Source organism: Athene noctua, chromosome 6 (genome assembly GCF_965140245.1).
Source record: "Athene noctua chromosome 6, bAthNoc1.hap1.1, whole genome shotgun sequence".
In the NCBI taxonomy this organism is placed as follows: Eukaryota; Metazoa; Chordata; class Aves; order Strigiformes; family Strigidae; genus Athene; species Athene noctua.
Genome location: NC_134042.1, coordinates 12,445,990 through 12,470,752, shown reverse-complemented (window position 1 = coordinate 12,470,752; position 24,763 = coordinate 12,445,990). Strand labels below are relative to the sequence as shown.

Genomic DNA, 24,763 nt, shown 5'->3' with positions numbered 1-24,763 from the left:
TGAGTTTCTCAGTTTTTCCTTCTCACCACCCCCACTGTACAAGTGACACTGTAAACCAATTCCATACACAATTACACTTGCAGCTTTTTAGTTTTGGAATTATTGAGGTAGGAAATGTTACTCTAGTTAACTATAAACAAGGGTTCCTCCACCACCAACCCCTTTTAAATACTTTGTGGCCACAGACCACTTAAGAATTCAACATTTAAAGCACTAGACTGCATCAAATATTTATTTCAATTTTCTCATGAAGGGTCTTCAAATTTGGAGAGAAGGGGAAATAAATTAATGTTAGTGTGCACCTATTACAATATTTTTATTACAATGATTCCATATGAAATTAATAGCATCCACACTCTTCTTGCTCAAATGGCCCATTTTATGGTATTTTAACACACTAATTCTGAATTTGATGCCAATTTTTACATTAAAATTTGATGAAAAGTTTTTACAATTCTTCTCATCTCCCCCATTGATTGTCTGTGTTCGGTCACCATACATTTTTGTTAATGGGTCCAAGGCCACCACTTGGAAGAACAGACTTCAGCCCCATCATGGCCAGTGGGTTAAGAAAATGTCTTTGAGAGAAAAACCACCTAGTTAAAGTGGATCCTACCAACTACACTAGCACCAAATATACTAGTGTGCCAGGGCACATGGGAGGTGGGGTGTGAGTAAGAGAGGAGCATTGAGGGGAGGGGGCTGTGGGAAAAGGAGGTACAGCACTTGCCACAGGCCAGACCAAATGCTTCTGGGCTGGATGTTCCCCACCCCTGCTTTAAGCCTTGGCAGACCCCCTGTGACAACATTGAGGCCCCCCAGGGGTCCACAGTCCACAGGTCGAGAACCACTGGTATAAATCATTCATCTATTTTATTTTAGACCCATATCACTTGCTCTCCAGTTTTCCACTGCAGGAAGATGCCCTTTTCATCCATCTAGTCAATCAACATTTAGATAGCACATTACTGTTCCAAGTGCAGCAAAGGTTTATTAGCTACTACTTGCATTGTGTAAACAGCAAGCTGACTCACTATACAGCCTTCCGCGGAAAGTTCTGCAAATTGCCGCACAAGCAGCATGTACTGCAGTTCATACTATAGCTACCCCCACGTTAAGAGTCTCAATTCATCTTTCATCAAGGGGTAGGCTAGCTTCCATTTACCAGTTGTCATTTAAGTGTACCCCTGGGACAGGTGCTGCATGCTCAGAATAGTTACATATGCAGACTGTCCCTAATTTTTGTTTTCTAGTCACTGGTAGAAATGCAGTATCAGAAATACTTCTTCCAAGACATTCCAATACATGCTATTCTCTTTTGCAGCTCAAAACTGCTGCAAGTCAACACAAGTCTGTATTTCCCCCTCATCTCCTCCCTGCTAAAACCATTCTGAGGCTCTAGTATCAGAGAAAATACAATTTAAATTGCTTCACAAATGAAACTGCACTGGGGGTAGGTTAAATTACTAGATTTCACCTACTGGACTAGGTATTTGCTAGGTGTCTCTTACTGATACTTGACTGGAGAGTTTAAGTTATTTTACTTCCTTTATCATCACAAAGTACAGTCAGTCCCATGTCAAATCACAGTCCTTCAAAGAAGAGATGGACACATTTTATAGTTTGAAGTTAGGTGATGCTGATTATGCAGGGCTGAAAACTAGCATGTTAAAAGAGATCACAATATTTCTCTTCTCAACCACACCCATTCCTTTGTTAGCATTAGGATTATCATTTCTGTGAAATAAAAACAGAAGTGAAACTTCCTAGTTGCATAGTAGCAACTAGTTCTGCCAAGTTTTTCAAGGACAGGAAACAAAACAAAGACATTTCTAAGATAAAATAGTTTTAAACCACATTCAGTTATAAAAGTATGTATTTTCTGTGCACAATATATAGTTTAACAATCAAAAGCAGAAACTCTAAACCATTCTTAATAGCATTCAGAAATACAAAGATGTACAAGTGTTGATTCCATTCCACAGATACAGAAATTAAGCATCTATTCTATAGACAACAGGAAGACAATCCAAGCAGCAGACTCTGTTGTTCACTAACAAAGGCACCAACTCCCTTACGGATTTGGCCCTTGCTGCATCAGAAAATAGTATTGATATTCTAACACTCAAGAGTCTCAGAAATTATTTCCTTATGTGGCATTCATCACAATATTATGATTCTGATAATACGAATCACAGCATTCTCTCAGCCAACATGCTATTTTGTTGTTAGAGCTCAGGGAAGTCAAGAACATGGACTAGTAATGGCAAGGGAGAAAAACATTCCAATGTTTGGAATGTCCAGATGCTACAGAGCAGGTTTGCACTGTTGTAAGCTGAATAAGGTAACTGCTTTAGTCTTCCATTCCAGGAGACAACCATAATTAAACAACATATACTTTGCTTTCACAACCAGCAGCAAATACAAACTCCAGGTTAACTGAAGTAGTAAGACAGAAAAAAAAAAACCACAACATACAAATCCTCTATGCTTTCCCATGCAAGTGGTTGGTAGAAATTTATTATGTAATGTTCTTAAAAGTACTTCTTTGCTACTTCTGTTTAAGCACATAAGTGGGGTAGCTTTTAAAATTCATTAGCTTCCCACCAATTAATGGAAGCCAGACAGAAGCCACCACACACTACTGAAGTATGCAGTCCCCTAAAAAAAAAAACCAAAAAAAACCACAACTTTACCTTATTCACATAAAACAGGCTACCACTGGCCTATTTATCCCATGCAGCAGCTCCATCCTTTGGTCAGGCTTGCCGTTTTTTTTTTTTTTTTCCTTTAAATACCAAGTTGTCCTGGGATCAATCTGAGAATATACCAGTAATACTGACTATGTTTCTCTTCAAAAGACAGAAGAGTTACCACTGTTGGTCTTGCATTTCAGCAGATTAGTGTCATCTCTCTAGCCCTGGGATTCATTATTAATGGCTACAGGATACTTGTGACATGCCCTTCCAAAAACCATGCCCCATAATACTATTAGTTTTAATTATTCCTCCAATGTAAGATTTTTGCCATCCAACAGTGAGTATCCCATGTTAGTGCAACGCATCATTTTCACCTTTAAAACAGACATATTGCTGGGTGGCATTAAACAGGTCACTTTCAATTTACTTCCCCAAAAAACTATTCAAGAAAAACCTGGGAATAAATTACAGTAAGACCAAAATGTTTTTCTTCATAGGAAGAGATCTTTACCTCACCTGGTCAGAAACTCCTCTATTCTGCAACAGAACAGGAACATTTTAGTTGCAAGCAACTTGGACAAAATATTTCCAATTGCCAGTCCCAAAGTCTGCAATAACAAACCAGTCAGGAATCTATTTAGAACTAGTTTATTTTGAACTAGCATACAGCTCTTAAATAGGTATTGCTTCCTCTAGACTTGTGACAAACTTCATAATAAGCTTATGTCTTCAGTAGGTTTAAGAAGCTGCCCTAAAGTCACTGCTGAGAGCAAACCCTGCACCACATCTCAGTCATTATTTTGCACTGGAGAGGGGCATAAACTGGACTCCAGTGAAAACTGGCCAAGATAGAATCTGATATGGTATGTCAGAAAGCTGCATGCTCTTCTGCCCAGTTTCTTCCAGTTAGGATGCATCATTCAAATACTTAAAAGTTACCTTATAGATGAGGGGCATAAAATTTACTAATTAAATACTTTTGAGAGAGTGTGTTATTTCCCTCTACTCACATGTGCATGGGGTTTAGATCAGGTCTATATACACACAACATTATTAGAACAATGCAGCAGTCATGACCTCCAAACCAATGTCGATTTACAGTAAAGAGATGGAAACCTGTATATCCCTACCGTTACCTTTATGTTGAAGTTCATGTGGTTAGGAAGTTTCAAAGCCCTCAATCCACAAGTAGTTAGTAGTGACCCTCAATTCTGTAATCCACAAACTCAACCCCAAACCAATCATGTGGTTTGGATTGTGAAACTATGGTTAGCCTGCTAGATATACAACTCAGACAATATTCACCAAGTCCCTATTTTAGTGAAGACACTCAACTTCTGAGGTATTTCAAACAGTGCAAAGTGCCCTCTCCAACTTTCCACAACTGTGAATTCAGGTTACCCTGCTTGTTCATCTTCAATATTTTGGGTGCAGGAAAAAAAAAAAGAGACTGGGAGGGGGAATAAAACATGCAAGAAGATTCTCAAGCCCTAACACTTTTAGCCCTGAGCAATTAAAAGAAAGTGAAGGCAAATGAGTAGGAGGAATATGTTGGCTGCTTTCTTGGAGTCAAAGCCACATTTACATGAAGCAATCAATAAAAGAAAAATTAATCCCTATAGAAAGGGTACTGCTTCATTTTTCCCGGACCCTCTTATTTCAGGATAGGAGAAGTTTCACAGATCCATGAATATGGTGGCTTGCAGCTGGAGAGACACTGTCATTGAATAATGACAGCAGGCTTTAATTGTCAATTAGTTTCTTGGCTCTGATGTTGGCTTGCTCAATGCGTTCCCTGTTTGTATCAGCCTGAAAGAGAAATTCATAGGTCATTTTCACACTTCATGCAAAACAGTTTAAACTGACATGAACTTCTGAATAATTATCATCATTGTGGTAGACAGAGGGGAGCAACTTTTATAAGCTGGAAGTAATTTTTTTCTTCCCCCCTAGCCAGTATCTGCTGTCAATTTTAGCAGAAACAGAATCAAAAGAAATAGCTTTTAGCCTTCAGTTGACCCTCAAAATGTACAGCAGCTTGCCTCAGCCAGTCATGAGGAATATTTATGGAACAAGGGCATAAAAATTCCCTCTCTCCAAGTGTTTAGACAATCTTAAGGACCTCCACGGAGCAGCTTTTATTGCTATAGTCTAGAAATAATAGTCAACACTGGAGGTGACCTATGGGCATAAAGTTGGAATTATTTTACTTAGTGAAAATCCCTGGTTTTCATCCAGACACCCTCCAAAATCCTAGTGTCATAATAGTATGGTATCTGTAAGAAAAGCATTGTAATGGTTTTACTATTATAAGGCATCAAAAGTCAGCCACAGCATCTAGGCTGAACAAGTGTCAAAATACACTTTTACTGAAAGTTATAATAAGGAGCTTTAAAATAATTCCCTGATTATCTGGCCTGCACTGGAGAATACAGAGGGGTAATAAGGACAAAACTAGCCTCTGCCCTCACCATGAACAGCAGAACTCCCGAGAAGTTCTACCTGTGCCAAATATTTGCCATTTCACACATTCACACTGCCATGGGCTGGAAAGAGAACACTGGCAATTCAAGCCCTTTCCTCCTGTTCTTTCCTTCCTGCACTTTGGGTTTAGGTTTGGGGAAGAGCAGAAACCTACTACAGAGAAGTGAGACTAACCTGTTAACACCACTTTGGAAACACATTGCTACTAGATCTTTTCCTAAGAAAAAGCCACTAACTAACTTTTATTAGGTGTTTATTCAGACTATGAGTCCTGGATAACAGTCAAGCCTACATACTTCCCAGGTGAGCTGGAATTAAAAAAAATAAAAACCAAAGCATCACCTCTATTCTGAAGTTAAGCTTATTACTGCATTTTATATGATACTGTCCTTTGGAGATTTACCCTCAACATTTTCATTTGGTTTCCACACTGTTCACTAGATTTAAAAGCAGAAAAGGATTGATTTAAATATCGTGAGAGACACTGCCAGTCTCAAAACTAGGAATTGCACTTCCATTTTTATTGCTGTTTGGTAAACCAATTCTAACTTGTTTACATATTAATAGTAAGACTTGATCAGCAAGATTATTCAGGCAACTAAAACAACAGCCAGCCAAAATGGTGCTTAAGACTACCAGAAGCACTACTGCTAAACACAGTAATTCCCACTTGGAGTTTATCTGACCAGGCAATTTTCAGTTCACTTTATAAGCTCATTTTAAACTCCAATTAAGTTTTCCAGTGTTCTTTAAAATGTTTGACTTGATAACCTCCTCAGATCTGCAGTTTCAGGGAATAGGGAAAGAGAATTCAGGCATTGTCCATAAGATCATGATGATTTGCCTTACTAAGTTAATTTTTCTAGTAACTCAGTGGTATTAAGATGCTAACAGATACAAACAGCATTTATGTCAGATTAGCTATGTGAGAAAATGCCATTCCTCTTGCTTTTAACCCTACTGGGCATTTCAGTGATACCCTTAACTTCCCATTTTGTCTTAATTTTATAATTTTACAGTAATTAGTGTTCACGTCTGCTTTTTAAAATCTTTAATATACACTATTCATTAAAGCTTTCATTTCCTTTCTTAACCAGGATGCCTGTAAAAACTTCTATTCATTTCAGAATATGAGGATTTCTAAAATATGGCTAACTTCCTCCTAAGTTGCCCCCTGAAAGAAACCCCCCAAAACATATTTACATATGTTTCATCTGTTTTGGGAAGTTAATCTTTAAAGCAATAAAATAAAAAAGCATTACTGGCTATGACTCCATGCAGAGATGAAGGCATGTCACCCTGTGCACCTACAAAACCTGCTGTTCTACAGTCTTCCCAGCCCCAATATTAACCTGTCCACAAGAATTAGGGCAATGGATTACCTGTGTTTTATTTCACATTGTGATTCTAGTGACTTTAAGAACTCCAGAAAAATCCTGCTGTTAAAATACCAATTCCCTGCCACATACAAGGTGCCCTGCAAGCAACAACCCCCACTTATACCTTCAATAAATGCCCTTTTGATCCAATCAAGTTTAGTTGTTTTCAGAGCAAGTAGTGACCTGTGCTGTATTTTTAGGCTTCCTGACACTCTGAAGCATTTGATTTTTCAGCTACATACCCAAACAACAAGATATATCCCTTGTTCAAATCACTGCAACTTAGAGGATGGTATAAATCTTAATGTTTATTTACTGCAAATACAGGTAGAGAGGACCATCAGCCCATTCCCTATAACTTCTCAGTTACAACCTCTAAGCTGAAGGTAGAGAACACTTCTGACACTTACCTTTACATTTATTCGGTCTATTTGTTTATTCTGGGCATCAATCTCATTGCCCATATCCAAAGCCATGTTTTTCAAATTCCCAAGAATGTTTCCTACTTGAGCAAGATTTTCATCCATTTCATCTTCTCTGGCATCATTTGTTATCCTGTTCAAATAATTAAGACAATGTTTCCAAGAAGCAAGAACTTGCTTTTTCCTACCCTAAATATAGTTCACAAGAAATTTTTTGTTGTAGTTATCTGGCAGGCAATGTATTCAAGCCAAGGTATGGTTTTCCCCTTTTAAAACCCTATGTATTCCAAGCAAGCAACCCACCACAATAACGTGCTAAGCTAGCTGCTATAACAAAAATAGCCTTACAATTTAAAGTAACAGCTACCAGAGGAAGTTAAAGACTTGAGTTTGTCTCAAATAGGCTTTATGACAATGAAAGTCCTTGATATTTTTAACAGTCCCCTCAATAACTGAGCACTAAGCTCTGTAGTTCTCACGTCCAGAAACAGACGATAATACCACCACTATGAAAACAGTAAGAGTGTGAGATGAGCACAATACTGAAAGCACAGGTGTCTGCCATCTCCTCTCCAAGCAGTAGGAAAAAAAAATTACTAATTAGCAACTTCAGCTAAAATACATCTGAAAGCTGCTGACAACAGGTAACTTAAGATTTCTGGATGTGAGACTGAGAAATACGAAGCAGCAAACCTTGTAATATATCCACCACTTGGTCCTCTAGAAGTCTGGGGCTGCTGCTGATTTAAGCTTCTCGGTTGCATGGAAATCACATGATCCGCTGAGTTTTCCGTTCCATCTCCCCAGGTTGCTCTGTATGCCTTGCTAGCCTCAAAGTTCTTCGTCCTGCTCCATAAAAATAAGAAATCTGAACTGCTACATCAGAAATATGGCTTCCTGACTGAAGTTCTGTATTAATCTAGGATTTTCAGAAACAACTGTCTAGTGCCTGAGATTATACTTTGTATAGACAAAGCCTTGTCTATACAATACAGTTCCTTATATTGGGATAGTACAAACACAACTGAGTTACTCTAGGGACAGTGATTAATTCAGTCTTAAGTTTTAACACAAGCACAGTAATTTCCTTACAGTAAGAAAATTTACCAGAGAGGGGAAGCTTATGACAGTAACAGGAAATCTTACACTGTCATAAGATAAACTTGCAATTACATCAGGAGTTGGTCTGGAGTCAGAATTAGTTACTTCTCAGGGAAGAAATGGGGATGAAGGAAAACACTCTCTCAAATGCAAATAGCTACGCTACGCAAGAAAGCCATTAATCTGTGAGTTTTTAATCAAACATTTTCTGTTGTCAAGTTTTTCTTTTAAAGTTAATGTTTCTCAGGTTCATTCTGATTATAAAATAACAGCAACCATGTTTAAATAGCGCCTTCATTCTACAATTCAATTGTACTAATTCCATTAAAGCAAACAAACCAACTTACCATTACACTTTTACCACATAATTCAGAAGAGGAAAACAATTAAAGAAAGTATACTGTCATAAAGACATCTCACAAGTCTTAGACTGGATATTAGGAAGCATTTCTTTACAGAACGGGTTGTTGGGCATTGGAATGGGCTGCCCAGGGAGGTGGTGGAGTCCCCATCCCTGGAGGGGTTTAAGAGTAGAGTCAACATAGCGCTGAGGGATCTGGTGTACTTGGGAACTGTCAGTTAGGTCAATGGTTGGACTAGATGATCTACAAGGTCTTTCCCAGACTTGATGATTCTGTGAAATCAGACCCACAAAAGCAAGAGGGGAAGAAAATATAACAGAAAAATAATTGATCTGAATTGATGTCAGTTCTCATGAACACTAAAGAACATGTTTTGTGAAGAATATTCTCATGTTCACCTTGTTTGCTGGCATTTTCACATTTAAACTAGGTAATCCAGACTCCACTGCCACTTTTCTGCTTCTTTAAAAGCCTGTGAAGGGAAATCCGTAGCATCTTTCAGTAAATCTAACTTTAAAGTTACAGGTAACCAATTTCTTTGTCTATAGTGCCTTTCAGTAGTCCGGATGTTTCACATTTGAAGAGGTGTGGAATTAGCGGTAATGAAGGATTCCTCTCATCTCTCTGGTATTTATGTAATCGAAACGGGAAGCTATTTCATAGGTCATACCCTATGAAAAGTAATCAATATGAATACATCAAGGGGAAGAAATGGAGTAAGTTCTCAGTTCATAATGGAACTGTTGCACGCAGCAGAACCCTAAAGAAACCTCAACTAGTCAATTCTAGGTCCTTGTGCATACACATAGGCTTAAAAAACTCTAGGTTTACTGCAACTAGATTGAACATTATATTTTAATCTCATTCACACTGAAGCCACAACAGCAGGAGAGCTTTGTATGCTCAGTTTCTGGATTAGCAAAGTCTTAGGTGCCAGAGGTAACTGAGGAACTTGCTGAACAAATGCAAGCAGCCTGAAAACTATTTGCATATCTGAAGCAGACAGCTAGAAACAGATTTGTTACTCAGACTAAGCATAGTTAAGAACAAAGTTTCTCAACACCTGATTTAAGAGATGTTTTTTAATTAGCATACATGCACTTTTCTCATGTTTCATTTCTGTAAGAGTAAGGCAACTTATACTACCCATCAAACCAGCAAGGGCTCAAGCAGTTGTTCCAACATTTCCACAGCCACCAATACACTGAACAGTAATGGACATTGTCTATTCACATCAGTTTTACAATACATCACAGCAACAAGGAGACCTGCATGCAGACATCATGCACATGCAAGCACAGATCCAATGGAAGCATCACTTCACACAGATAGTTAAATACACATCTGCACTAATAAGACTGACCTTGTCCTAAAATCCGCTTTCACCAGTTAAGTGAATACAGCTTCTTATCCTAGTCTTCATTTTTAGAAAGCAAGCATCAGTGTTAGGAGAGAATGGAGAAGAAAGAACAGTAAAGACCAGCAAACAGGTTATTAATTGTTATTAGTACATAGATTAGTGTACTGCCAGTATTCTGTGTTTTCACAGAGCTTTTATAAACAATCTAAGCCTAAGAGAAATGAGAAAAGCAGTATTTAATTCAGCAAGTGTTCTGATGTAGCTTCATGGAAAAAATGAAAAATTTCAAATTAACTGGTTGGCAAATAACTCACACTAACAGAAACAGATGTGCCAGTGGATATGTAAAAGGCATTCAGTTTCCTCATCACCCTCTACTTACCTAGTAGATTTTTTCTGCACATTACTGCCCACTTTGGTACAGGGCTCTTTCTTTTATTGTTAACTGCGTATTTGAAGCGCCACAAGAGTTCATAAATTCTGAGCTTGTTCAGTGTCAAAAAGCTGCTTAGCTTCAGTGAACTAAGACCGTCAACTACAGAAAACAAAGACCTGAGTGTGGCAAAATGCTCAGAGTCCATCAGCTTGATAAAACTAATATAAAGCAGTAAGTGCATCCTATCCAGAGGTCAGCACAGAGCTATCTGCCTTTTCGAGGTACTAAAACTTTAAGACTTTCAGCCTTAGAAGCCACATTCATATCCATCCTAAACAATCCTCAAAGTATTATTCTGTTGGATAATCAGACTCTGCTACTCCAAGGAAATTCTACCTAAATTACTGCAACCTCTCAGTTGAATTATAAGGTCCTTTTGCTCATGCTAAAGAGCTAAAAATGAACATACACACTATTCACTTCAGTGATCACTCTTAAAATAACTCATTTCTCATTCCCTTGAAAGAACTATGATCACATCCAATTCATACAAACCAATTTGATCATTTGCTGCTTACAAAATAAACTAGCACACCTCCAGAAAATAAATACCGTTTTCCTTGTAATACTGACTTCCGATCATTGTTTAGGCTGTTCAGAAGTACAAATCAAGAGTAATCTAATCTTTTGTATGGTGCTTAACTGACTTGGATATGGTAGCCATAACAACTGTGTTACAAAAGGTACTGTGAAGCATGTCTGGAAGAATTTATGTAGTCACTAGTGAAATATTAAAGCTTCTACACCAATATCTGTTTTCCTACTCTCATGTTTCCTAAAGCATGAACATTTTTTAAAAGCCTAGAGAACCAGTATTGCTTTCCTTTCCCAAAACAGACGTTTTCTTGCATTGAAGTTAGTACAAAAGTACTTCTGTGAAAAAATGACTTTTGGAGTCAAGATTCTAACAGACAAGCACTTACATACAGCTATCTGCAGTCCAGTTTGGTCTTGTGTGAGGACATTGGTAGCATTCTACTAAATAAGCTTTAAGGAGATCGGGGCACAACTGTGCAGGATGCTATACAGCAGCTATATTTACAGTGAAAGGGGGCACAATATATGGTTAGATGCAAGTAAGCTTTAGCTACTCTCAGATAATTTCAAGACAGTTCACCTCTACAAAGCAAACCAGACAACCTTCATAGAGATTCTGCATTTTTTAATTAGTTCTTTTATTAGAGATCATATTCTAGAACTTCAGACCCAGGTACCGATTTAACTCACCTATTACAAGGACAGACACAGAGACCACAGCATTTGTTGAGCTCTGTCAGTGTCTTCTCAGCTTCTCTCATATCCTTATTTATCTGGTCCATGCCTTCCTCTATGCGATTTAATTGATCTAGAAGAGAAAGAAGTGACCTGAATAAATATGGACTGGGAGAAGGTGGGGATGGAATATGAACATTTCTTTCAAGCAGGAATTTACATTTATTCTATCTTTATATCAAGGCTAACACCTTGCTTCTTTCCTGCCTTCTGGGATTATTTTTTTAAGAAAGATTAAGTGATAAGTTTTGCTTATTACATTAAAAGTATTTTCCCTGTTCTTAGAGCAGCACTCGAGTTGCTGCTTTTACAATAAATGCACTTACATTCATGCTATGGTGGAAAGTAAGGGCTTCTTGTAGCAGAACTGTATCACACTAAATAACGTGGTCTCTCAACTAATTTAAAATCTCTTAAATACTACAAACATGGGAATAGCCAATCATTAAATCTCATTGTCACATAGGTAGTCTTTAATAAACCTTTAACTTTTTAATGATAATCTTTTGTCTTAGTCATAAACCTGATTTTTAGTGTTAGAGAAGAAAAAAGAAGAACCCACCTCCCTGTTCATCCAGCATGGCAATAGTTTTGATGCCGACATCCTGGGACTGCAAGAAGAAATTTGCAGATATAAAACCAGATTTTAATACAGCAGTGCAAAATCATAAGGTCTCTACAGTAAATTTGATAAGCCAACCAAGTTCATATTAAAACACTGTGCTAGGAGTAACTTCTAGCAAAGCTATGATAAATTTTAAATTAGATCCTATGTCAGTCTGATAATAATCTCAGCTGTTAACACTATCTCAATTAGAGGGTTTGTTTGTGAGGTTTTTCTACATTACAACAAGATGATAAAATTTACTATAAGACTCAGACTGAACTATGACAATGCCAAAATAAAAAGTAAACCTAGCTGTGCCTTGTTTTGACAAGTGGCATTTAGTTCATTCTTTATCCCTATGCCCTTCAATAGAGCTGACAAGGCCTTTAGTCCTGGAAGCCAGAATAAAAGAAAGCAAAACAAAGCCTGCAAAGCCATTCTTGAGAATTCAGCAGAAGAGATCAGAAAGAGAATAGCCCATCACTAGTTTTAAAACCAAGCAAAATAAATCAGCAGGGAGAAATACACCACAGCACAGCTCTTTACTGGCTCAGTCTTGATTCCAGGATGCAAGCTGCACCCATGCTTTACTGTAAACTGGCAGTATAGAACTGTCTACGGAAGGAGCTATTTTAACTTCTGTGAATCACCAAATTACAATACCAAGAGAAATTATGTTGTCTTATTAAATGTTCTTAACAGTTGTGGTTTTTAGAGGTATTCATTAGGTTATGCTGATTCAAATGCCTCACTGATAAGAGTAGTATCTTCAGTTCCACAGCAGCCTGATACTGTATGGACAGTGATACAGTCTCTAAAGCAGTAGTGATCAAACACTTTGTGGTCCTTATTCACTGGATTATTTTTTAGTGTTCTCACACTGACAATAAATTGTCTCAAGTCTTGAGCACTAGAAGTCTGGGCATTAGCTTTGAAAGGCATTACTGCTTAGTCTCTTGGATTCTCATTTGTCTTTGGCATATCCAAGTACTAGCAAAATTAACAAGGCTTAACTGGTTCAGCAAGACAAGTCTACCAGATCTGACTATCAGCCATTTTATCTTACTCTCAACCAATTGTTTCCTGAATTTTCAGTATCACAAGTAAGCTTTCAGTCCTTTTTACAATGGGGCATGCAAGCCGTAAGTGTAGAACAGATGCCTCGTACAATGCCAGCCAGATAAACCAGAAACACAGATTGTTTCAAGTAATGTATAAGGGTGTTAAGAGTTTCATCACCATACTTAACTAACTTTAAAGTTAAAACTGATGTACAGATTGTAAGGTGTACTACTTTTGTTTAGAACCAAAACCAGCCCTACCCTCTATAACCCCACCCTCCTCAAAGCAGGATATTTTCATACTGTTCACAGGCAAAATGAGCTAAAAGACAAATGAAAGATGTTATGAGAGGGAAGTGATACAGCAGCTAAAGGCAGAACTGATCATCACAGAAAACTTTTTATGATCTATCTGTAGCATTTGGAGATTAGACCATTTTACTTAGGAGGAAAACAAGTAAAAAGGATATTGATCATTCTGTGTTCTGAAATAATGTGAAAAACATTAGGTTTAAGTCATTCCAACTCTACTACTGAATTAAAGCAGCAACTTGTAATAATGAAGTGTGTGTCAAAAAACTTTAAGACAAAGAAGTGATCAAGATCACTTTGTGATAGTCAACATCATGATTCTTATACGTAAATTAAGTGATACCCAGGGAATTCAAAAGCTTTTCCTTACCTCAATGGCCAGGCCAAGAATCCTCCTTGTGCTTTCCAAAGACTAGAAAAAGAATTTTAAAATGAGTGCATTAGCAGTAAGTATGTATCAGTGTCTGAACGTCTTCTTTACCAGTTAATTACAGTAAGGCAACTAGTATACAAAGGTCCATCAGCCCGTCCATATGTAATACACATTACAACAGTCATAGTGGCAGCATACTAGAGATTTTTTTCTGTAGCTATCAAACTCTTACTTTTTAGTACTTGCTGGTACTTTGCTTATCCCACTGGAAAGTCATTATAAAAAAAATATTCAAATCAATTTCAGTTAAAAAAAGTCATTAAGTATCAACATGACTATAAACACTAAGTACCCAGCCTGCACTGTCTCAGTAATCAGGACTGGGTGCTCAGTCAAGAAGATGACTTCACAATTCAGAAGTTTAAATTCATTCTTACTTTTAGGAGTAGTCTTCACTCCAGTATTTACCAAGTAACATGAGCTTGAAACATTCACCTATACCCTTGCAGAATCACTACCCTAAACTGACTTTATTTTTAGAAGATATTTAATCTTGGCAGATAAATAGTGTAATCCCAGATGGCTTCTTATAATATTTACCTCATCAGTGACCTGGTTGGCCTTCAGCTGAATTTCTTCAGGTGATAGTTCAGCCATGATGAGGAACTATTACTTCCACGTAATCACGTTAAACTTCCCCCCTGTAATAAGAGCTATCAGTTAAGCATCAGAACTATCCTTTTATCAGTATTTTGAGTTGAAACTGGAAAACTGTTCAAAGAATGAAAGCCCATACATTTCATTCTGCATAGTACACCTGGTTAAGACAAGGCACTACAAATTATTCAGCCAATATGACATAACTGAGGAGCTAAAAAGAAATGCAGGAACAATCAGTGTGAGAAATAAGTTTCCTTTCCAAGACTTGGCTTCCTAAATGTGGGGTTTTTCTCTTTGTTTTGTGTTGGCTTTAAAATTCTATCTATTGTTAGTTTAAGGGAAAAAAATAAATCAGGAAATAGTTTTAAAATAAAAAGCTTCTCCATACTGGAAAGGCACATTGGTTTACCCAGTAATCCAGAGACAAATCAAGGCATTTAAATTACTAGCAAAAACTAAGTGTTTTTCCCCTTCCTTTTCAAGGATTTCAACAGAGAAGTCAGAAGGGGAAACATCTTCAGACCAAGCATGACCTAAAACGATTCCAGCAGCACTCTAGAAATAGACATTCTTAAGGTATGGTGCATCCCTTCAAATGCAAAAGGATTTGCACATGTTTTTAATGCTATGTCTGCAACTCTAGCAAAGGTTTTCAAATCAACCTCTCTCCTAAAGATAGAATCAAGATTTTCATAACTGAAGTCCCAACACACCAGAATTCAACTTTTGCTATAAGCAGGAGATACATTTTTGCCTGAAGACACAAGAGAAAAAAGCAAGCCCATCAATAAGCATATTCTTATCAGAGCCAGGTTTTTCACAGCTAAGAATCTGCATTCTTGTTGGAGGAATGGTAATAAAGACAGCACTCCTAGCAATTGCAAAACAGAGCTCCCAGGCTATAGAAGAATTTAATGAGACAGCACAAACTGAGCAATAAGATTTTAAAAAATGTATTTTGCCCCTTAATTTTAGATTAATCCCTGCTCTTTCACATGAGTAGCCTCCAATTAAATTCATGTTATCCATTGAGATCAGTCCAAACATTCTGCTTGACTTACAGAACTGTTCCATTTTTCCCTACAAGATCAGTATTTTATAAGACATAACATTAGTAACTGCTTTCTGGAGGGCAAATTCATGCAGGTTCACCCAGCTGTAGGATGTAGCTGGAGAATGGATGCTGTTCACAGCTCTTTGCAAGAAGCATGCATACCTCTGGGGGTGAACTGAAATCAAGACACCTAATGCCTTACAGCAGAAATACTTCACCATTTAGAGAATACTTCAGCATGTCTGGTCTTTAACACCTAACACACCTCCTCAGCCTCAGATTATGGGTCTAGGAGGTTTTCTTAAATAGCTGTCAACACAGGTTAGGTTTTGCTATCATTTAAAAAAAAAAAAAAAAGTCAGACACTCACACAAGGCCCCCAATAGTTCAGTAGTCCAATTTTACTGTATAATCAGTGACTTTTTTCATTCACACACTTAAGCTCCTTTCCTGAGGTTTATTTAGGGCAGCTCAGTCCCAACTTTGAATTTGGGAATGCCCTTCAAGCGGTTCTGCACAGGTAAGGACTGGTGAAGGAGGGACAGGGGAAAAAGAGCCTATTTTCATCGAATTAGATTAAGCACAGGAAAATAAGATTGAAACAAATAAATTAACTCTAACAGTCAGAATCCAATATAACTGTTAAGCAGGTATTCTTTTATTAGCAGCACTGGGGCACCCTGGGGATTCTCCACCATAAGGGCTCCCAAGAATTATTAGTAAGAGACATCAGTTTACATACACAAATCATACATATTCATTAGATTTCCTAGAAAGGGGTGTCTTATGATGAGTTCCCAGAATTCATTTACATAGTCGAGCCATGTATAGTGAAAATAGGGTGAAGGTCTTTGGTGGCTGCAGAAGGAAGCAAGTAGACTTCAGCGTTTGCTAGTTGACCCTCTTTCCAGAGCATGCGCTGTGAAGTTAAGTCCAGGTGTCTCCCTCCTAAATCAGCAAAATCAATTTCTCTATAATGAGGTCTGTGTCTCTTTGTTAGAGCCCCCCTTATCTCATTCTAGGAGTTGCCCAAGTATCCACTGAAGGCCTTGAGTCTGCTATCAGTGATTAACGTAGGGAGCCTAATGAGTGTTTCAATCTTATCTAAACAGACAAAAGGGACCTAAGGGAACAGTTGAGGAGTCAGGAGTCCTTGAGAAACAAATGAAGCAAAACACAAGCAAAACTTTCATACATCACATCACAGTTTAGTCTTAATTGTTAGAGCCCTTTCACGATTTGGGTGAAGATCTCACATTTACTTAATATTCAGAAACCAGATGAAACTTCACTTATATAGTTGCCCTTGAACAAGCAGTATCTGGATTACTGTGACTTGCAGGCTTGGCCAGACTTTCCCTACTTTACAGTCAGGTACTTCTGCAGCTTGGAGCCATAAAACACGTATCTCATCCTGGACAGCAAAAGGGATATTGTATCCCCACCCTGTGAATACAACAGCTTCCCAAGAATCCCATTGTAATTGCAGAACAGGGCCGGAAAGGCAGCTGTAATCCCAGAGTGACATGGAGATTTCTTTTTCAGCAGCCCTGGTGTCCTGCTTCCCTTTGCAGCTGGGTTCAGGCAACCCATGAATTCACACACCAGCACAAGCTCAACTGCTGGCCCTACGGTGGCAACCCTAGCTCAGGAGCTGGATTTGAGTTAACCAAAAGCCATACTGCAGCCAACAATACACAATACAGTAACAGTTTCTTTGCTTTTGAGGCAAGGGAATGACAATAATATTCTCAAACACTCATAAGAAGGATTTGTTTATAAAAGTAAGCCTTTAATGGGTAATAAGACTCTTATCTTTGAACAGATGTTTGCAAATACGTTACACTACCTTCATGTCAAGAAAACACACAAAACCTAAGGAAAGAATGTATACTTTATCAGTCCAGATACTGAGTTTTATGTTTTATTCAACACTGCCACAACACTCTCCTGTGCTACCAGAATCAGAAGTGCATAGAGAAGCCATTGAAAACCAACCAGCAGTGAGACTGAAAAAGGAGAAGGAAGGAGACAACTGTTGGTACTTCCAACTCCCAAACTAGTAAATCTTGGTGTTACAGTTTGGAAGGTAACATATTACTGGAAGCTGACAGCCAATTAACTTCAGGACTGAAGCTCATGTACACTATACTAAATTCACCCTGGGCTTGACAACTGTGATATTAATAAAGTCCTATGAAAGATAATGCCATGTTGAAATCTGATAGTAATTACATGAAAAGACATAGCAATTATATGAAGAGCTACTCCATGTACTATTAGCTATCAAACTATTCCCCCCACCAACTTAGTCCTATTTACATTAGCTCACTACAGAACTAACAATCCATTGATTTGACACTAATAAATTAGTAGTAACACACTAAACCAGAAAGTGTCTGAAGTTGAATCTAACACCAGACAACAACTTGAAAAACACAAGTACTTGCCACTGAATCTACCAGTTCTAACAGCTGACAGAAGCTTTGCATTCCCCTAGTCTGCTCACAGCTTCCTGAACAACTCTGCTGCCAGACAACAAGATCTACGGAAACCCACAGCATTCCTCCCACTTTCCCCCTAAAACAATAAAAATGTTTATGAATTGACCTAACACTGAAGAAATCCACCTGCAAGATATGAAGGAAAAAACCCTTGTATATAGCAGACACCTGTAACAGAGCAAAAAAGTTACTTGCAAGATTCCTCAAAGCTGAGGTATGCATGTGCTTATCTTCTCATGCTCACAGCTGGACACCTGTAGTGTTTTGCCTCTTGTGAGGTGAAAACATAACTTGAACTGATAGTTCATGTGCTCAGTTTACACTTGCTAGGATAACTGACTTACGTGGGAGAAATCTAAATAAAACCACTCAGAACACTTGGTTAAGAGACTAATTTTCTGACAATCTTTCACCACAGATAATCATGTACAGCTACTTGCCCGTCTTTCACTTCTTGAGGTCTTATGTCACTGAAAACTGACAGAACCTTTCTTTGTCTAGACTTCCCAGCAAACTTACCCACATTCACTTTTCAGCCACTGCCATTAGAGCTATGTAAAACAAGACAGCATTTCCTTCTTCAGAATGCTGAACATTGAAACCTGATGCATTAGACTCCAAAAAGCCATAGTTTTACTCCTGTTAATTTGTACAGCTGAGCTGGTCAGCATTGCTTTTATAAGCACACACACAACCTTTACAGGAGCTCTGCACAAGAAGTTAGTTCTGTGAGGCAGAATAGAAAGAGACATTCCCTGGACAATAACACAGCAGTTGATAACATCCAAAAAAGCACACAGGAATAATTGAGAAGAAACCAAACATTCCCAGAAAAGCCCGTTTCCAAAGATGGAAAAGCAATCTTGATAGCTGTATGTCTAACTGGAACAGCTGGAAAATAGCAGGTGTCTTTATTGCAAGATATTTCTAAAGGAGAACTTGGAACACTCAAAATGAGGCCATTTGTACTGAACTAATAGCTCAGCTATTCCGACAGAACACAGGGATAAAGAAAGGATAATCATTCCCTATATTTCTGCCTAGGAATCATAAATCACCCATTGAGGCATCCAGCTCTTAAGTTAATGGTACATAACAAAATGATTTTATATCCAAGACATTAAGATGCCCCCCAAAAGACAAAATATTCAGGAAGAAAATACTTGACATAGCTAAAGTGTTCCTAGCATGTATTTTACTACAATGTAAGGTTTGCTAAGGAAGCATTTATTTTAATATCAGTGGTTCATGTCTAGCTTCTTTGCTTTCCCTCTCCTACATTTTTAAAATCCTAGCCACAAAGTAACCAAAGAAAGAGAGAAGACAGCCTACAGAGAGACTTCATAATTACATTACAACGACATTCTACTGGTTTAGTTTGCTGTGTCTCTAGAGTGGTGACTCTTAAGCAAGAAACTAATGTGCATACATACAAAGTAGGACTCCTTTAAAGAAGGATGTAATATCAGTTGTATTTATTTTTTGATAACAAAGGGTACTCCACAGTATTTAGTCAATTACCAGACTGCAAGGATTGAAGTTAAACACATTTCAGTGCAACTCCCCCTCTACCCCTTACATAGGAAAACCTGGCACCTACAGACAACACAGAACTAAACTTGCTACTATAATACTTCATTGAAGTAACAGGCCTCATGAAAATCTTCTACCAGAAAACTTAAAAGATAACACACGCACCTTAACTATCACTGTCTTAAAGGAAGATTCATCAAGAAACAAGAGCACCAAGGAAATAAACACAGGGCCTGCAAATCATAAGAATCTGTCTTTTCTGATATGTTTTATTTTGCAGATTGTGGGGTCAGAAAGAGTTCTTTGAAATTCCAGTTTCAACCACAAGCTTTAGATAAGATGTTATCTCTTAACAAGACTACTCATATTGTGCTAAGCCATCCTATAAGCTTGCTATTATAACACATTAAACAGAATATTACGGTCCAAGGCAGCTGAGGATGGATTAGACTTAAGTTATTTCTGTCCCTTGGACAAGAGGAACAATGAGGTAAGGAAAAAACTTTTCCACTTACTATGCATTTAAAAAGCTGCAATTCACTCTCCTATGTGAAATTATGTTGGAGAAGGTTGAGGAAAAGACAAAAAAGGCAATTTTACAGAACTGTTTAAAAATTCAAGGTATTTCCTGCAACAGAATAAGGGACATGACAGGCACTTTTGGGCTGGTTTTAACACGGTGCCAGACTCATTCAAAGCATCATTGCCTTAGCCATCTTAATTTGGTTAATCAACACTCTTATAGCAGCTGAAGCATTTTAGTAGGTTCTTTGTCTAACTTTAAAAAACTGGAAGGTGACACATTGATGTGAGCTATAGCTATTTCTATATTAGCAGTAGGGTGATCCCATGGGACTATAGTGCAAATTTTCATTTGGGGAAAGTGCTGCTTACATTACCACATCTGGTGAACCCGTCACAAGTATTTAATCAGCGTTCTGCCCTAATCCTGACTACTGAACTGAGAGCTAACACCTGCCAAGCTGTAGCTTTCATAAGCATGAGTGCAATAGGGGCAAATCCAGTCTTAGGAATACCCACAGTGTCTGCATGTATAAGTTTCCAAGTTTAAATTATCTGCTTGCGATCAGAAAGCTAAGACAGGATCATTTTATTCAACTCCCCCGGATCCTCTGACAATAGGCACATTTAAAACTTTGGGGAAAAAATAAAGCATTTGAATCAACAGAGCTTCCAGATCAATGTATGATTTTAAGCAGCCAGCAACAACAGAATCATCTTTGCCACCCATCTTTCCAGAGCACACAGTAAAAAATGAACATGAAATCTTTATTTGTTGTCTCTCTCATTAGTCTGAGATACTCCTCTGCACTGCTAAGAAGTGTCTTTTTCATTCATAATTACTTGTAAACTGGATGCCAGCTATTTATGCCAACACTCAAGTTTCCAATGTAAACAAGTTTCAAAAGCCATTACAACTCTGAGGTTGCAGTCTTTTCAAGGGTTTTTCAATCCCAATAATCTTCTGAGGCTTATAAAACACTTCCGAGGTAATGAAAGCTATAGTAGGCAATTTACATGCTGTTTGAATATGCTTTTCTTCAGCACTAGCCAAGAAGCAATTCTAAGGCTTATTAGCTCTAGACAAAAAGAAAAAACTTACTTCCTTGTTTTGTGACAGTCATGGCATATTCAGGCTGTGCTATCCAAAGCACTCAAAACCCCTAAGAATTCTGTCTCTCTGATCTTTGTGAATTTAAGCCAGCTGCAGGGCACCACAAGGCCTAATACAGTGCTTGCTCAACTGCAACTACAGTGGAAAGGACTGTAGGCAGGGAGAGGCTGTCAAAAGTAACAAGTTTTCTTAAACCAGACAGATCTACTTGCACCAGACCAAGAAATTGTTGATTGCTTGCAGTTTCACAAACCCACCTTGAACAATCGTAAGATTTTTGTTCTCCATCTCTGGCTGACATGCAGCAGTTTTGTGTCTGAGACTGAATGCCTTCCAGAAATCTGTCATACATCCATCACATCTGCTAAAGATCATAAATTAGTTCCTTACCATCTGGGGGGGTCCTCCATTTGAACTTAGCTCCTCCTTTATCAAGTTATGCTTCTAATCAGTATCACAAAATTTTCTTCCTCCTTCACAGATAACTCTAAACTAGAAGTTAAGCACAAACATTTCCTTTTTTCCTGTTAAAGGTACTTTGATAACATCAATAACACACAGCAGGCTGTGCCTCAGTGCCTGGTTCCATAAATGGAGAGTAAGTATGAGGTCCCCAATTTTCTTATGAGTATGAAATAAAGTGAGGTAAGAAACCATCATAATACTTTTGATCATGGAAAACAATAGCTGTGAGAGCTGAAGATTAGTATATGATGATCTCTAATGCAAAAAACACAGGGTTAAGTTTGCCTTCTAGAATAATTTCTTTCTCTCAGAAGAGCTATTTCCAAGCTCTGAATGAAACCCAAGTAACTCCTACAAAGCGTTCGACAGATTGCACAGTTACATCCTCATGTTGTTTTCTTCAAAATCCAGTGAAAGTTTCCAGTAGTCATGAACTAATGTAGCAGAGTTCAGTGGAAAGTTTTCATGCATATATGTCCAAGTTACTCATTTTTATAGAGTCACAATAGATTCGTGTCCTTTCTATTTCCAAATAACTATATTTGACTTCCCTTTCATTTAAGATAAAACATAAAGTAATACACACACTTTATCTTTTTCACATGATCCACTAGCAAGAACACCAAAGCATTAAGCCTTAAAATCCTAAAATTACCAGTTCACTAGGTTTTTTTCATTGGATGTTTGATATACATACCAGGGAAGAAATTTTAAGTAATAGCTACTAACCAATATATCTAAAAGTATGATTGAGAAATGCAGCCTGTGCCTCCTTTTGGGTAATCTCACCACAAAGGTAGGAACTAAGAGATGACATAACCCTGATGTTGCAGCAGCTGACTGAAAGCCAGTATCTCATGAGCTATACTTTTAGCCACCAGCAAATTGGTACAGCCTCACATGATCATGAACACCCTCTCAGCTCCTTCTGTTTTAGAGCAAGCTGTTGCCTTCCCCAAAAGATGGAAAAATTCATGAAACTATATTCTTAGAAAAAGGTGAATGTTAATTATGAAAGTTCTGTGCATTCATGCAAAGATTAAATAGTTTACAAATTAAATGGATTTATACTGAGGGTTGGGTTTTTTCTTTCCTTCAAAGTCTTTATGTCACTAATGTAGGTGTTGTTTTCTTAAAACCCTTCCTTAACACAGTTATCCTACTTGTTAGTCAGCTGAAATTCAGCCCAACTGACGCAAAGTGGTATAAACTATCAACAATAGAATGTATTCCTCCATGCAATTATGCCTACAAGTTAAATGAATAAAGCATCTGTAACTCTGGGGGAAGAAACCAGGGCCCAAGAACAAGACACTACTCTGCATGCTTCCTGCTTTCTGTTATCAGCTTCCTGAACACACTGCACAGTGTCGATAGCGCAAAGAATAGGCGCTAGCAATGCCACCTCCTCTGTGTAGTGTATTCAGCTCTACACTCAACAATTCAATTTTGTTCCTGGAAAAGCCTCGTGACACCTCTTCCAGATTAGTTACTGGCCAACACAAATTAACAATCAACCCTAGAGCCACATACAGACAGTACCGGATTCCATTTCTCCAAATGGCTCAAGCTCTGCTATATAGTAAGCTACTTCAAAAGCTGCAGAGCAGGGGAGGTCAGGCATATAGATTGCTTACTGGACTGTCTGTAGGCAAAGAATTGCTCAAGTCAATGGATGAATCATGCAATTGACACCATAGGCTTTTCCTTTGTCCCCGAACACCTTTCTACACAGCTGTTTTCTATGCAGCACTGAATCAGGTGTGGTTGCGAAGAAGTAAAACAGCCAGCTGCTTTAGTTCTGAACACTGAGCATCTGCCAACCCTTTTTAAGAGAGCAAAAAAGAGGAAGGTAAATAGCTAGAGAAGTTGCAAAAAGAAACTTCCAAAGTTTCTCCAGGTCATTTTTTTCGGTTGTCAAATCCTGTTTGTAGATTTGATAACCTTTGTTGGGTAAAACAGAAAGTGAAAAATGAAAGGAGTGAAAAGTAAAGCTAACACTTCGTTAGCTTCCCAAAAGTACGAAGGACATCAAGAAGTACAATTAAGAGAAACACAAAAGCATTGGTTATTTCTGATGCTTAGTACGTACCCGAACAGCATCTTAGTAATTAGTCTAAAGGCAGCAGGACATAACGCAAGTTTAAAATGCGTAGCAAGAGAAGGATCTTCTCCTGTACGGTACTACCGGCTCAATTCAAGCGTTCTCACCAAGCACGTAAATACCTGGAAGGGGCACCGACGCCCCTCGCAGGAGAGGGCCGGGAGAGGCCCCCCAGCACACCCGTGGCTGTGGCGGGGGGGCCCTTCCAGACCGCCCGGACTGGCAGCAGGCCGCGCCCTAGCAGCCCCGTTACCCCACGCTGACTCGCGGGCCCGACAGCCGAGCCAGGGCGGCACCCACTGGGCCAGCACGGTCGCGGCGGGACCGCCCCATCCCGCGGAGGCCCCACCGGAACCAAATTCGCCTCAAACAGAGCTCTACACAGCAGGGAGACGGCCACAGACCGGCCGGCCGGCCAGCCCAGGGCGCCGTACACCTACCGGTGCCGCCACCGCTGCCTCAGGCCTCGTCGCCGCCCTTAAGCCGAACCGACCGGCGCTGAGCCGAGCCGCCTCTTTAAGGGCCCATCTCCCCCCCGCCCCCGGTGCCAGCGCTGACCCGCGGGCGCGTCACCGCCCGCCCCCGGAAGCGGGAACCAGCACCGCCTCTCGGGGGCGGCGCCACGCCCGACGTGGCGGGAAAAAACAAACCAAACCAACCCCCCAAAAACCCCAAACCAGCAAGGAGCAGAGTCCCCGCCACCCCCAAAGGGGAAGGGCGGCGGGGACGGCGGGCTGGACTGGCCGCCGCGTGCAGGCCGTGTACACCCAACATGGCGGCAGGCGAGGGCCGGCTGCGCCTGCGGGCGCTGCGCTGACCGGGCGGGCCTGGCGGACTGCAGCGCCGCCAGCAAACGGCGCAGGAGAGGAACAGCCCCGTCCGCACCGCGGGGCGGTTCTCCGGGTAAGCTGCTCTCTGGTAGGAGGGACCATGGCAGCC

General features: G+C 39.2%; 1 protein-coding gene across 2 annotated transcripts; it reads right to left on the bottom strand.

Moving 5' to 3' along the window:
* Positions 1-1,858: 1,858 nt before the first annotated feature.
* Positions 1,859-24,377, bottom strand: SNAP23 (synaptosome associated protein 23). 2 transcript variants are annotated; one of them, XM_074909594.1, is made up of 8 exons: positions 24,265-24,377; positions 14,469-14,569; positions 13,866-13,907; positions 12,078-12,126; positions 11,471-11,588; positions 7,678-7,830; positions 6,973-7,117; positions 1,859-4,508 (listed from the first exon to the last, which is right to left on the bottom strand). In XM_074909594.1, exons 2-8 carry the CDS (start codon positions 14,523-14,525, stop codon positions 4,443-4,445), a joined length of 630 nt encoding a protein of 209 aa, XP_074765695.1. In that variant the 5' UTR covers positions 14,526-14,569; positions 24,265-24,377; the 3' UTR covers positions 1,859-4,442. The 2 variants fall into 2 exon arrangements, with proteins under 2 accessions (XP_074765695.1, XP_074765696.1); XM_074909595.1 differs by lacking the exon at positions 24,265-24,377 and adding an exon at positions 23,358-23,403.
* Between the last annotated feature and the right edge of the window lie 386 nt (positions 24,378-24,763).